General features: G+C 38.3%; 1 protein-coding gene across 4 annotated transcripts in view; it reads left to right on the top strand.

The window, feature by feature from the left end:
• The window catches only part of sbno2a (strawberry notch homolog 2a), a 66,174-nt gene that overhangs the window by 3,146 nt on the left and 47,760 nt on the right, over positions 1–15,268 (top strand). For 3 of the 4 annotated variants that reach the window (XM_082172921.1, XM_082172922.1, XM_082172920.1), the window contains exons 3-7: positions 180–259; positions 1,893–1,980; positions 11,231–11,404; positions 14,924–14,998; positions 15,097–15,199. In XM_082172921.1, the coding sequence (XP_082029047.1) occupies positions 180–259; positions 1,893–1,980; positions 11,231–11,404; positions 14,924–14,998; positions 15,097–15,199 (520 nt within the window). The remainder of the gene's footprint in view (positions 1–179; positions 260–1,892; positions 1,981–11,230; positions 11,405–14,923; positions 14,999–15,096; positions 15,200–15,268) is intronic. The other variant, XM_082172923.1, reaches the window with a different exon arrangement.

The raw sequence follows: 15,268 nt of genomic DNA, 5'->3' as shown, positions 1-15,268 counted from the left end.
CGAAACGATCCCAGGACACATTATGCGTCTATTTTCCTGAATCTCTGTGTGAAAGGGGCCTTATGAGTCACTAGTTCATATTATAAATATTTGGGTTAATGGGTAGTATCTCTGCTGAACAGTGTTTCCAAATGGCCACTTCCTGTGTCAGATGTGCTGTTTGTTTCCTGTTTCCCCAGAATCAGCTGTATCCGTCTAACTCATGGGCGTACTCACAGCAAACTCAATACAACCAGCACTATCCTATGCAATCTGGGAGGTGAGTTATGCACACTGTACGTCAACAAAGCAAAAAACAAAACAAAAATTATAACAAGGGCTGTCATGATTCCTTGATTAAATTTGAGTATTCGAAAGTCCTTGATTGCAATTGACCTGTGTTGATTAACCGGGAAAATACCGCAAGTGTAAGCGCGTTCAACGGACGAGAATCCATGAACCCCATTATTAGACCGGTTTCTAAGGCTGCATGGTATATTAAAACCATTTTAAAAACATAATATGGCATTGTGCGCTGCGGGTTTCAAGTTCTTAATTATTTGCATGTGCGTAAAGGTGTAGAACAGTAAATGTTGCTCCACACGATCTTAGTTTCTGCATGTGCGGTTTGGGTTTGCAATAATGTGCTTGAGTTTCTTATTATGTTCATTCTTAAAGCAATACTATGTAAAATTTTTTACCTTAAAATAATGTTTCCAAAATCGTTTCAGTGGTTCATCAAGACGTAACAGGGTGAAAGGCACTTATACCTCCGCTTTGCGTCCCTATGTCTGCTATAACCACACTATGTAAGATTGCCAGATCGGGTCGCGTTTCTGTAGTTCTAATGAGACATAAGAAAACTACAAATTTGACTTGCTTTACGGCAAGCGTTACAATAGTCATTATTTAGTTTTTCTTTGTTTCTGATGTTGCAATACATCATACTTTCATAAAATCATGCAACATACTCTACCTTGTCTGTGGACATCGTTCATTCCAGTGCCGGTGCTGGATACATTTACATTTATGCATTTGGCAGACGCTTTTATCCAAAGCGACTTACATTGCGTTATCCTATACATTTATACATAGGTATGTGCAATCCCCTGGGATCGAACCCACAGCCTTGCGTTGTTAACGCAATGCTCTTACCACTGAGCTACAGGAAAGCTATAAACAGTAGGCGTGCGTGCGACAGTAGCTGCGTTAGGCTAAATGATTTACGACAGCGGTAATGGACAATTCCACTTCCAACCTGTAGGGGGACCGCAGAGGAAAAGTTCCATAGTGTTGCTTTAAAATGTGCCATTTCACCAGATTTGTTACGTAAATCATTTATAATCCTAAACCAACGCAGGAGAATACATCAATATGTTTCTAAATATGCAAACTGATCATCGCGATTTCAAAATATAAGTTTAAACCCTTGCACTGAGTTTGCATGTTCTTGTTCAAGAAATTGAACAATTCTTGTATTTCTATCGTTAAGAAGTGGCTCAGTATTAAAGATTAAGTGGTGGACATTTGAATTAAATGTTGTTTGGCCAAAGTTAAACAAGGATTTGATCTGCTGTAAAGTGTAACAACAACAATCACCAGGCATTTGTTATAATACATAATGTACATTAATTGATTGTTTAGGCTATATTATCCATATTACATTATGAATTTTAACAGGATTGTTCAATAAAACCATATGATTACTTGCTTGATACTTTATTTTTTTGCTGTTGATATATTATTATTGCCTCATTGTTATTATACCTATGCATTTTAAGTCGTTTTAATGGTTATCGTTCACTTAGGTCTATTTCTATTATCTCAAATAATCTGATTAATCGTCAAAATAATACGCCTGAATACTCGATTACCTGAATAATCATGCAGATCTTTCTCCACTGATTTATCAGGCAGCTCCAGCCGAACCAGTCCTCTGTGAATCTGGACCTCTCTGACATTGACTTTCACGACCTTGTGCGGAACGGAGACTTCTCCCAGGTACGAGCAGATCCCGTCTTTTCTTGCTTCCAGAACCATTGAGAAATGAATGCAGAAACGAGCAATAGTGTATTATTTTTCCTCTCCTGATACTGATTTCTGAGAATTTGCTCTGAAACCCATGATGATCTATGTATCTGCAATACTTTATGGACTTTTAGTAGCTGGAAGTGGATAGGAAAAGTGGGACAGTGTGGGCTGACATCTCGGGATCACTAAACGTGCTTTGACCATTATTTTGTTTTAATGAATAGCTTAGCCTGCAGGAAAACGGATTAATCTCAAACCCACAGCTGAACAAAGCAGTGCTGTTGAACATGTAGGTGTGATTAACACAAAAGACCGTTTACTCTATCATTATAGCAGCTGCGGTTCTTATGTGCGGGATAAAAGCGCAGGTTTGAATGGCTCAAAGCGCAGCGCACAATCATCATGATGAAGCTGTGACATTAATGCAAACACATTAGCTGAGACTTTCAGTTTAGCTCAGCTACTGAAGGCTTTTTGTGTGACAAATGAACTGAAAGTGAAATGAAGATCTCTGTCTTGAATCATGATTTGGAGAAAGAAAAAACCCCACATTTTTTGGTTAGTTTATCTAACAATAATAACCCAGGTTTTAAATGTTTAGTGTTGCATACTGTTCACAATCTTATTAAAACTAGTAGGCATTACAGTATGCTGTACATCGACTATCTCTGTGTGACGTGTGGAAAGTGATATATGGAGGAAAATGTTCTTTCTGTTTGTGTATGAGAACATTGTTCAGATCTTATCAACATAAAGTCCACATGATATGCTTCTTATATATTGCTCTTCAGGCACAAACTCGCTATTTACTCTGTATTTGCATACTATTAAAGCGCCACACACTGCTGTCAACATCTCTTAAAGCACATTGTGGTAAAATTAGGCTTGGCTTGTCAGTAAATGTGGACACTCATTTCCTGAAAGAAGACCACCACACCCCAGAGCAAACACTGGCATGATTGTGTTCGAGTGTGTTTGAGTGACTGTTACCTGTGTGTCAGTGTGTCTGTCACAGGTTTTGCTTCTGCGATCAGTTCAAGCTAATGTTTTTCTCAGATGAAAGTCTTCTTGGCACTCAGTCAGATGCCTATGCTGCAGGCAGGACAGCCCGTGCTAAAGGTACAGCTGAGGTTTGGTTAATAATGTCTGATTTACAGAGGTTAGGCTGCTCGATGCATTAAGAAATTGTTGTTTTCTGTGGTTATGGTTGTAATTTGTTCAAAAAGCTTTTTTTTTTTTAAATGTAGATCATTATATCTCTTGATTGGTTTCCTGACATCTTTTATATTCCTCTTTGACTCACTTTATTTTTTTTCTTAATTTGTAGTTCTACTTCAGCAGCTCGATTTCTCTGTCCGTCTGTTTAAAAAAAAATATCACCAAATTATGAATTTTATTTGATATTTAAGTAATTCCTGAAAAGTCAGCGTGTGTTGCTTCTGATCTCTTTGTTTTGTATAATGCTTTCTAATAGGGCTGGGTATTGACTAGGGGTGTAATGGTTCACAAAATTCACGGATCGATACGATACACTTGTGTCACGGTTCGGTACGTTTTCCATAGGCTACAGCAAAAATAAATAAATGCCAGAGAAATTTCCTTGAATTAATTTTTTTTCATTATTATTTTATTTAATGAAACTAACATCATAAAGTATGATTTTTTTTGTTTGTTTTTTTTGCTTTTTTTACTGAGCAATAATGGAGCTATACTTGACTCTTCTTATGAGCATATAAAACAAAACAGCTCCTTGGACAAAATGAAATGTAATATTGTAGTAGTAGGCTAGTTATAAACAAAGGTTTATTTTAGTTCAGATTAACATTTGAGGGCAGCAATTGTATTCATAATGTCAAAATAAATGTTATTACTTCAGTGGCGAATTCAAAAAGCATTTGAAATTCAAATGCTTTCTTTACTGGTCTGGATCTCTTAGCGCTGTGTGGTGTTGCTTGATCATGCTCGCGCATAGGGCTCGCGAGTCCCGCTTCACTGGTCAAAACTGATAAATGGTCCACACAAACACAATAAGAGTAGCTCAGTTTCGTTCCTTACATTGCATTTGCCAGTTGATGTTGTGGTCGCGCCAGCCTCTATGAGCGCGCTTGCCACCCGCGACGCGCCTTCATTTGAAATAACGAAATTTTGGTCGGCAGAAAAAATGGTCCAACGAACCGTTCGGTACGTAATGCGTACCGAAAACCGAACCGAAAGCCTCGTACCGAACGGTTCGGTACGAATACGCGTATCGTTACACCCCTAGTATTGACACACATTCCACAATTCGATTTGATTTCGATTCACAAGCTTGCGATTCAATTCGATTTCGATTACGATTCGATTCAATTTTGATTATTTTGGATATCAGGTACAATATATTGCACATTTTCTCAAGGAAAACAAATCTCTTAACTATTATTGTAAACTATGGGAGTCAGTGGTAGCCTATAGGCTTCATTAGCCTACTATAATACTGAAGGTAAAAATTTACTGATTTGTATGCAAACACTTAAAATACACTTTTATTTATTTTTATAATAATAAAGTTATATGAAATTATATAAAAATTTAAATGGTGGCTGTCATAAAAAGCTTTCCAGATTTATTCAAACATGCATTAAATATTGAAGAACATTAAAAATTATAATGAATATGTAATATGGTGCATATATTTAACAAAATGCTCCTCTGGAGTTAATTTTTCTAGCTGACTAATGAGTTTATGGTCCCTGGATATGTTTTTTTCTGAGGTAAATGTGACGTCACATGACACTGTTTACTAACGTCTTTCCATGGTTGAAACACTGATTGAGCGATTCCATGTCACATGATACAGACTTCGATAAGTTGTACTCTGTTTTAACACACTTTCAGAAGCTCATTCATGTTTATTTCACGCTGTAACTGGTGTTATTAAGGCGGAAGAGAAGATCATGTGCTTCTCTAGAGCTGAGCCAGAGCGATCTCACGCCACAGCGCCGAAACTGTAATTGTTTTTGAATTTCGTAAGAAAATTTATGTAATTTGAAATATGAGACTTTGTTTCATATCAATAGTAACAAAGCACAAAGATTATTGCGATGTATTGGATGGGATGTGCGCTACAATGTTCCATTCATTCATCAACTGAAAACAGGATGACTAATCGATTCTTGGGATTTAAGAATCGATATCGTTTCGTAAAAATGAGAATCGATTAAAATCGAGAAATCAATTTTTTTTTTTACCCAGCTCTACTTTCTAATATAAAAATACAGGTAACATTCACTCATTGATGAGTTTGTTATGAATTTAATTCAATATTTATTTATGTAACTTCTAACTGTTATATCAAAGTCAGCTTTGTGAGGTTTCTGATCTCTTTGTTTTGTATAATGCTTTCTAAAAAAAAAAAGTCAACATGCAACAAATTAATCTCTTTTGAAAATAATTGAAGATCCCTGAGCTCACAGCTGATTGGTCCCTTGTTAGGGCTTTGCGGTTAATCGTAATAGATTTTTGAAATTATGAAAACAAGATAAATTGAGGCAAAACGATTATTGTGCCGCTGGTGTATTCCATCCGACGCACTTTTGTTTCTCCCTAAAGGCCCAAAATGAACATCCAAATCAGCCGAATAAGTGAGTGTTGTAAAATGTAGTCCACTGTTGCTAAACTGTGGGACTTGTTTGATATTAAACAGCGTTATCAAAAGGACATTAAGCTGCAAAAGAGACATTGTTTCACACAGGTGGCTTTCTGTGTGCACGATCCGAGTCAGAGCTAAATACGGATAAGCAAATGGGTTTCGGATGTGCGTCTAAACCAAGCGTGCCGTCTCGATCGCCCCCTGGTGGCTGGTCCCAGTATAACTCATAAACCCCGCCCTCTGCATTAAAGGCCAATTTATACTTCTGCGTCGAGTGTACGCCGTAGTGTACGTCGTAGGCTACGCACGTAGGCGACGCCGTCGTGAGCATTTATACTTCTGCGAATGTCTGTGTTGCTCTGCAGTTACACCGCCGAAACGCTAGTTGGCGCGGGTGGGTTTTAATGTTCCAGTTCCACTGTGTTTACATTCCTCGCGGCTGTTTTGAGTTTAGGTTTCTACGAGCAATGGCGACTGAAGGAGTCATACAGATGGCTGTATTTCCGCACTTCTTCAAGCAATCTCTCGGTCACTTGGTCTATTTCCATGGCTCTTCACTGATCTTCGGAATTTAAAAATGGCGGGCGGGCGGGCGGTGCAGAGTGCAGAAGATCATTCCGGAAATGCGTAGGAGGAAACGCGATGCTATCCAGCCGACCAATCACAGATCTTGCGGTCCGCGTCGCCGCGACGCGTAGTTACATTTTTGAGGAGGTGCGCGTCAGGGTACGGCGAAGGGTACGACGTATGGTACACGTCAATGCGTATGCTACGCCGTACCTTCTACGCACACCCGACGCAGAAGTATAAATTGGCATTAAGTCTAATGTACGCGATGGAACAATCAAATTACACTTCAAATACATTTTTTCCAAAGATGTTTTCTGTTATTTTAGGTAGTTTTTATCACGCTGATTTAAGTTTAAGTGTTCAGGTTTTTAATATAAGTTTGATCTTAGTTCGTTATTTGATGCTATAAAAACGTTAATGACCTTGAAATCGCGGCTTTACTTCCTGGTCGCCACTGCGCAGACTCGGGTCCCGCGCTCACTACTGCGCAAAAGCTGGTCCCAAATCTGTGCAAGATGTCAGCGCCGTATTAGGACTTTGGCGGCTTCACTTTTCACCAATGGAAGAGAGTTAAGTCTTTTTTTACAGTCTATGGTCTAAACGTGTGCACACAAAAATGTCAAAATGCCTTTCCGGAGAATATTTATGTAAACACAATGGGTTATGTCTTAAGTTAACGTACACAGTTGAGAAAGAAAACACACGTGTAACAGTATATTGGATCAGTGCATTAGCTCTTAAAGTGACAGTAGCCTAATAAACCTGTCCTTAATGATAATCAAACAACACATAACAAAGGAAAATCACTCCCTGATCTTGACTGAATAACTTAAGTAGCTTAAATATGGATAAATCTATATTTAATGTGTACAATAAGACTATGCAGTGTTATTTTACGTTTGATTATTCAATTTGATTAATTTTATTTTATTTTTATTTATTTCTCCGTTTTGTTTGTAATTATTTTTAGGACTTTTTCTTAAATTAGTTTTTTCTGGAGTATCAATAATTGTGAGATTTCACTAATATTTAAAATTACTCATATCGTGAAATAAGACTTAATGAAATAATCGTGCTAAATAATCATGATTTTCAATATTGACCGAAAAGAATCGTGATTATGATTTTTGCCATAATCGAGCAGCCCTTATTATATATCCCTTATTAGTGACCCTAATAAAGTGACATGTAGCTTCACTTCTAGTGTAAGGTGTTGTGATGTGATTTTAAATGATTTCAGTGTAGATACAGGTCGTTTGCTGTGCGTTTTCAGCGTCTGCTTCTACAGATATCAGTTCTTGATGTGTTCAGACACTTCATCTCTTGTTCTGACCTCCCTCCTTGTGCTTTTCCCCTCATTCCTTCCTATCCTGCAGAATTTACTGTTATTGCTCCGTCATTCAGTCCTGACCCTGTTTTATCTCTGCTAAATTGCCCGTTTCACTCTCACAAATGGAAATATTACACAACTGGATGTCTCGCTGTCGGAAAAAGAGTAGGTTCAGAATAATACAAGGCACTTTCATCGTCTTTTGACAGCCAGAAATGTGTTTTTATAGAAGGATCCATCCAGTTGAGCACTTTCGAGTGGCCGTATCATCTGCGAATAGAAGGTTACAGCATCTAGAATGGGCTTTCATTTGATTGTTGAAGGATTATGGGTTTGTGTAAGACTCTATTAAGCTTGAGTTGAAGTTTACTGTATAATTGAGGGCTGCACTGTCAAAAACATCATTGAGATTTTTTATTTTGGCCCACATACACAATTCACTAATAGTTATACATGTAGGCTGAAGCCTTAGCTTATTTTACATACCACTTCTTCATAATAAGCGTAACTTCCACTGCTACGTGTAATTATGCAAAAATATACAAACACAAAACAATTATCTAAGACAAAATTGAAAACTGAAAACTGAAAATAACACATTTCATAATACAGTCGTTTAAAATTTCATGTGCACATTATTCATTTTGAGTTATATGTTTGTTTGTCACCTTGTTTTTTGTGCTACACCTTCTTAAATCACTTCTTTTGCATATAAATCTATTTTTATATTAGTCCTCGCCCTTATTATTATTAAAAACATGTATTTCCCTCATTTCAAATAGCCTCTGGATGCTTTTGGGAAATAAATTATGTGCTTTATACATTTATGCAATTTGTAATCAAGCCAGATCACATTGATAAACTGTTGGTTGGTTCGTAATAGAGGAGTTGATTTACAATCCTTAGAGCTCTTTTCTTTAGCATAGAAAGAAATCATTGCTATCAACTTTTTCTCGACCATCAGTTCAGTTTGCTATAGTACTGAGGGCTTTTCTGTGCCTGCAGGTTACTCTAAAGGTGCATTAAAGGGGTCATATTATGCTTTTTCACTCTTTCAACTTTGTAATATTGTTGTTTGAGCATAAAAAAAAAAAGATCTGCAAGGTTACAAAGCTCAAAGTCCACTCCAAAGGGAGATATTTTATTTGTTTTTACTCGTGTTTTTTCTGGGCTTTGTGAAGTCATAATGTTACTCATTTAAATAATCCCCACCCACGGAATACGCAAAAAAGGGGACGAGGCCTGGAGGAGCTGCTGCTACGTCAAAGAGACGCTGGTTTTTCCTCCCCGTTTCCAAAACTCATTTGTTTGACCTTCCTAAGGCTGACAAACTTGGTTAAGGCTGACGAGAGTGATTAAAATTGATTTTAAACACTGTCCGTGAACATTATTACCCCGACTTTCATCTGTGCGCTGCACATTTTACCGAGAACAGCGTCTCCTGAAATGGAGCAGTTCCCCCTTTGTCGGGACAATCTGTTGTTTATGGATGACAACTTGTATGTCTTATTATTTGTAGTTGAGTTTTCGATTAACAGTTCCAATTATACGTTTTATGTTGTTGCTACGATGTAAATAAAGGGAGAAGCTTTGCCTCCGCTCGCTTTCTAGCCAACATTAGTGTTGATATAGTGTTTACTGTAGCTTTTGTAAGACTGTTCTCCGCGCCTTTGGAAAATAAACCATGGTTTTGTGATCGATTACTGTTCATATTTAGGGCTGTCGCGATAACTGCAATATCACAGTACCGCGCTACTGACAAGCCAACCGCAGAGGAATTCAAGTAACCGCAGCAACCGCGATATTCGCGTGTTTTCTTTTTTCATAAGGCTATACCCTTCTTGTTTTGAACTTCGTGCATGTGTATTGAATGTTAAATAAGATAATAATGATAATAAGACGTGGTGATCATGGTTTTATCATGGTGATTTGTACAGAGGCTTCGTGGATTTGCACTTAAGCCTAAACAGACAGTGAAAATGAGAGAGATCGACTGAGCGCGTGCGATTACCTGCGTCTGTCTTTGAGGTCAAGTCATATTCGTGAAAGGGTTGCCGTGTCCAAGGAAAGTTAAATATTTGTCCTGTCATCCTTTTAACGTTTAAAATAAAGGGTATTTACCATGAATGGCATCAGCGACAGCGCTGGTCAGCATCCACAGCGCGAGGAACTCGCGGTCGCGGGAAACAAAACTCAGTGAGTCACGCATTGAATCAATGCCATTTGTCTCTATTAAGTGAAGCTTCAGCGTTACCCATGCGACGCATTGCTGGTCAGCTGAGCCTTGAAAAGTGGAGATCAAAGTTAAAAATAATTAACCTTGTTTCATTACTATCTTTTAAAGAATCAATCAGCGTTTTTGAACGTGTTGTTGAATGAATGGTTTAATGACTCACTCAAAGACAAAGACTCCGTTGCCGTAACAACTGCGCGCTGAGTGACAGGCTTTCAATGTGCAGAGACGCTGTTTAGTTTCGGTTTATTGGTTACTGAAAATGTACTCGTTTTTGTGCATGCTGACCACATAGTAACACTTATTTATATAGCAACAAATAAATCAAAATAAATTTATAAATGCGGTAAAACCACATATCGCGCTATTGAGCCACTCAAAATTACCGCAAGGGAAAATCCTTCACCGCGACAGCCCTATTCTTATTATAGTTTTCCGACAAATATCATGATTAAATGGTGTTTAACGTATCTAAGATGTATAAGAAAATTACTAACAAACATACCACTCTGAAACGTCCTGGGAAATCCGTGCTTGCAAAGTCCATGCGTGAAATCCGTTCTGGTCGATCCTCTTATTTGTTAACATTGTCAGGGTCTGAATCAGGCTTTGAATTGGTTTGAAATTGACGCCATATTTAATATTTACACCTGAGTAGATGAAACTGGTGGTTATGGAAAGGGCCGTGACAATTCCCAAATACACAGTGCCGATCACAACACACTTGGCCAGCTAACCAATCACAGCACATTTAGAATTTTGGAAGGAGGGGCTTCATTGAAACTGGAACTATACGGCGCGCTCGAACCCAGACTTCATAAAAGGGCATAATAGGACCTCTTTAAGATGTTTAACCCCTAAACATGAACGTGTGACTTCGTGATGTCAAATTTTCAATGTTTTATCTCTCTTAGGAATAGCACATTGAGTGTGATCATCAATACTGTTTGAAGCTTCCAGGAGTGAAAACCATCCTTTAAAAGATTTACAGCAAATGTTTTGGGACGTTGGCCATGTCTGAAGTAATGTTGAGTCCAGAGCTGCAGTGAAAAACAATCCTCAGTTCACGCATCATATATCAGACGTTTTTATGAGCACCGTTTCTGAGTATCACAGCTTTTAAAGGAATTCTTCACCCAGAAATGAAAATGCTCATTTACTCAAACTTATATTACTTTCCTTAATCGTAGCTACTCTTTTCAATTCAATAAGAGTTAATCTCATGCAAAGCATATGGCTTCAGACGACACAGTGCATGTGTTGTATTGACACATTTTTATGGTGCTTTTGTAACTAAAGTTCCTGTTTATTGTAATCACATGGAAAAGACTGAATAAAGAAAGGCATGCACATTTCGACACACTTTGGTTAGATAACAGAATATCTAGAATGAAAATCTGCTGTGTATTTCAGTAAAATGATGTTCTTCTGAACATGTTTTTATGGTTGTTGTTTTTAGGATTTGCCATGCATAGAGGAGCTGTCCAACACATCGCTATTCTCCTCGCCATCTGAATCTCTGTCGGAGTATCCAGACCCTTCAGGATTTGGCACCGATAGCCTGGCACAGTTACCCGCTGAGGGCACCGCGGCACCGATGTGCTGGGATATACCTGGACACAGTCAGAGACAGGTATTTATACACTGGTTTTCTCTCAGATATTCATTTGTCTGACATTTTCACTGGTCCTGCCACAGAACTCAGTTACAATCAGCACGTTTGCAAGCATGTTCTTAAGTTTTCATTTATTTTTATTAGCAGTAATAATAAATAGTAATTAGTAATAATTATTTTCATTTACTATTAGTAAATAGGGGTGTAACAATATATTGTCACAATATATCGCAATACAAAAATGTATCATGGATAATGACAAACTGTATTATGAATTGTTCACCCAAAATGAAAATTACTGTGTGAGAAAAAATTTAAGTTTACAGAGTTTTAGTGTCAGTACTACATTACACTACTATATAGAATGATGAATATAATGTATAATAATGCAACGGGGGAATATTTGTGGGTCCTGATAATGCCAGATGTCTGATGTTACCAGTAAAAAGTGGTTCACATTATTTTAAATATATCTAGTCAGTGAAAGAGTGCATATTCATTAGGGATGTCCCGATCCGATCACGTGATCGGAAATCGGGCCAGATCACGTGTTTTCAGACTCGATCGGAATCGGACGTTACCTCCCGATCAGGACTCGGATATATATGTATATATATTCTCATTATTTTTTAACAACTCTATAGTTATGCGGTGGCACAGAGTTACGCCGGTTTCACACTGCACGCGAGCAGAGCGTAAGCAGCGCAGGAGCAGTGCGTATGGTGAGCAGGAGCAGGACACGCGCGTTTTGCTTTCACACTGGCAGCGTTTGTCACGCGCGGCTGAACCGCGGGTTGTGTACAGACAGAGTACTCTATAATGGATAAGTTGGCATTGCTTTATTTCGTTTTCAAATACATTTAAGAGAAAAGACTTGTCAAGAAGCTTATTTTATTAATAATTTCATTTCTATAACTTTTGGTTCATCTTTGTTTTTATTGTTCTGGCAACAAGTTTGTTTTTGGACATTTGTTTTCTTTTTAAATTGCTGTTGGTCATTTGATTGACTGTTTAAAACACAATAGATATCATCAATGCACTTTTTGGATAAAACTGCTGTGTATTTTGGCCATGATCAATGCATTGTCACTTTAATTCAGCGTAAGCGGCGCAGCAAAAATAGACTCTGCGCCGAAACGATCGCGGCACTGCTGCTTCTGCTCTGCTCCTGCTACGCACTGCCGCGCCACCTCTGCGTGCGGTGTGAATGCTCTAATCTGTTAACATGGGTGGCGAAAAAAATACGCGCTGCACGCTCTGCTAACGCGTGCAGTGTGAAACCGGCGTAAAGCCGCTTGTCCACCAGCGTCTCGATTTCTGACGCGACGCCAAAGCCCATTCATTTCCTATGGAACTACGTCAGGCAGCAAAAACGCCCCCGCAAAGCATGATGGGTCGCGCCGATTTGGTCAACAGCGGCGCTGCAAAAAAGTTTCTCGGTGGATACTTTATGCAAATGAGAGCGTCAAAACGCGGGGCAGCAGCCAATGGTTTTCACAGAATTGTAAATGCAACGCATATGTTTGTTCATTAAAATGTATTAATTTTTAGCATTTAGTCATTTATTTGTAATAAACACTTTAAGTGGGCTATTTAAATTTTTTTATTTATATGTTAAATTATCTTTTTAAAACATAAGCGCAGAGTGTTACGTAATATTGTGTGTGTGTGTGTGTGTGTGTGTCGAAAGAATTTGTCCGCAGCTGCTCAAAAAAAAAAAAAAAAAAAACGTCAAAAACCCCACTGTCAGTGTTTTGTAAGGAACAGGCAAATATGTAAAATATAGCAGGAGACATTTTAATTGTTTACTAATAAAACTGTTATTTTTTATGTCAGTGTCGGCTAGACAGATGAAGTTGACGACTCGCGATCTTCGCAGCGCCAGAGAGAAATGCACATTTCATACGAATTACATAAGCAGCGCAGTCTGTTTTCTTTCGTTTTGAATTGTTCTGCTTAAAAGTAGACATTTCAAGCTATCTATATGTCTCAGGTCTGTCAGGCAATAGGCTACCTTATAGGCCTACGCTGAGTTTCGGTTCATTTATGAGACGAGCTCCAGGTTCGCCAGCGCCTCCGTGTCCTGATTATCTATTTTCTAATAGCTTATATATTCTTCTTATTTATTGAATACAGACAATTGGTTGATGAAACATCGATTAAAATTAAGATACAATTAATACAAAACGAAATTAAATTTAAAGACAGGCTTTGTGCTTTCAGTTTGAGGTCTCTGTGAAAGTTTTAAAACATTCTTTTAGTGCCGCTTTAGAGAAATACATTTCTAAAAAAAAATGCGACTTAGTCCAGTGCGACTTAGGCCATATATGTTTTTTTTCTTCCTCGGCGCATTTTGTGACTGATATGCGACTCCGGAGCAATAAAATAAAAGGGACTCCGGAATAAAAGCAGAATCAATAAAGTCAAAAATGTGATGTGCAGTCAGGTTTGAGAGTGTGCGTGTTTTTTGAGGAGTTTTATAGTCTTGATATTGTTTCTTATTCAAAAGTGGTGACGCCCCTATCCCCCCCCCCCCCCCCCCCCCCAAAAAAAAATCAGCACCCCCAACCTAAAACCTCTTCCCGCGGCCCTGTGCCTGCCGGGTATTTTAAGTTGAGGTGCTATTTGTTTATATATTAGACTTTTTTTATATTTACTGTTGCACTAAAGTCCAAAAGTGAAGAATTTATGTTATTTATTACTTGATTGTTCAAGCTACCTCACAGAAGTGCTCTGTTTGTTAACAGAGTTGTTGAATGTTAAAATAAGGTGAATTAAATAAAAAATAAGGAACATCCTGGATCAGTTTTTTCGCTCTTCTTTATTCTTTTTTTATGTATTATAGAAGTATCGGATCGGGACTCGCTATCGGTAGATACTCAAAATCAAATGACTCGGACTCGAGGGCAAAAAAACCTGATCGGGACATCCCTAATATTCATCTAAAATAATTCTGTATTTTCAGCTTCAGAATCATCAATATTTGTATTCTGGTGTCTCTATTGTCCTGTGCTTTGGGTTTCAGCACCATGTCCAAGCCTGTTCATTTACACCCACAATACCAAATTTAACATTTTAATCAACAGTTAATTTTTTGTTAACATTTTACCATATGTCTTGGAGTATCGCAATAATATCTTATTGTGAGTTCAGTATCGTGACATGGTGTCGTTACACCCCTATTAGTAAGTTATTAGTAAGGTACACAGTTACATTTTTGCCCGTTACCCCAGTTTTGCCGGCATGAAAACACTTTTGCTATCAGATTAAAGCCGATGGAGAAGTGTGAACACTTCAAAAAATGTGTTTTCTACCAAAATAAAAGCTGTATGGTTTAATGTTTGAAAGCATTAAAGACCGCCATAGATATTAGTTGTTATTAGTTGTTATATTTGTTGTATAGTCATAACGTCTTTAGCTGATCATATTCTTGCATAGATAATTGTAGTAACTGATTTTTAGTCGATCGTGTTAGCATTTAGCCTGAGTCCTATTCCTCGTGTGTTCAGCATCTCCTCTTGTGTCCGTGTTCTTCAGCAGAACCTGAGCGCGTTTCCGGGCCGGTTGGATGACTTCAGCGCGATCCTGTCCGCATCAGTGGCAGGATTCAAGGTAGACTCTCTCCTTACCTTTATTATCTAATACTCTCTCCTCTATTTCATCACATTTCATCATCCTGTGTTTTCTGCCTCCCTCGTTCATTTCTACAGGCTGCTCCGCCACCGCCACCAGAGGAAGAGGAGGAGGCGGACGAGGAAGAGGCCGAGGATTTGGGGCACGCGGACACGTACGCCGAATACAAGCCATCGAAATGTAAACTGACATGTCATATCATATCAATCTACAGCACAGGGGTGGGCAGTATGAGTGCGGTCATGGTGT

Source organism: Leuciscus leuciscus (genome assembly GCF_965113295.1).
Source record: "Leuciscus leuciscus genome assembly, chromosome: 6".
NCBI lineage: Eukaryota > Metazoa > Chordata > Actinopteri > Cypriniformes > Leuciscidae > Leuciscus > Leuciscus leuciscus.
This window is presented reverse-complemented; position numbering and strand designations above follow the sequence as displayed.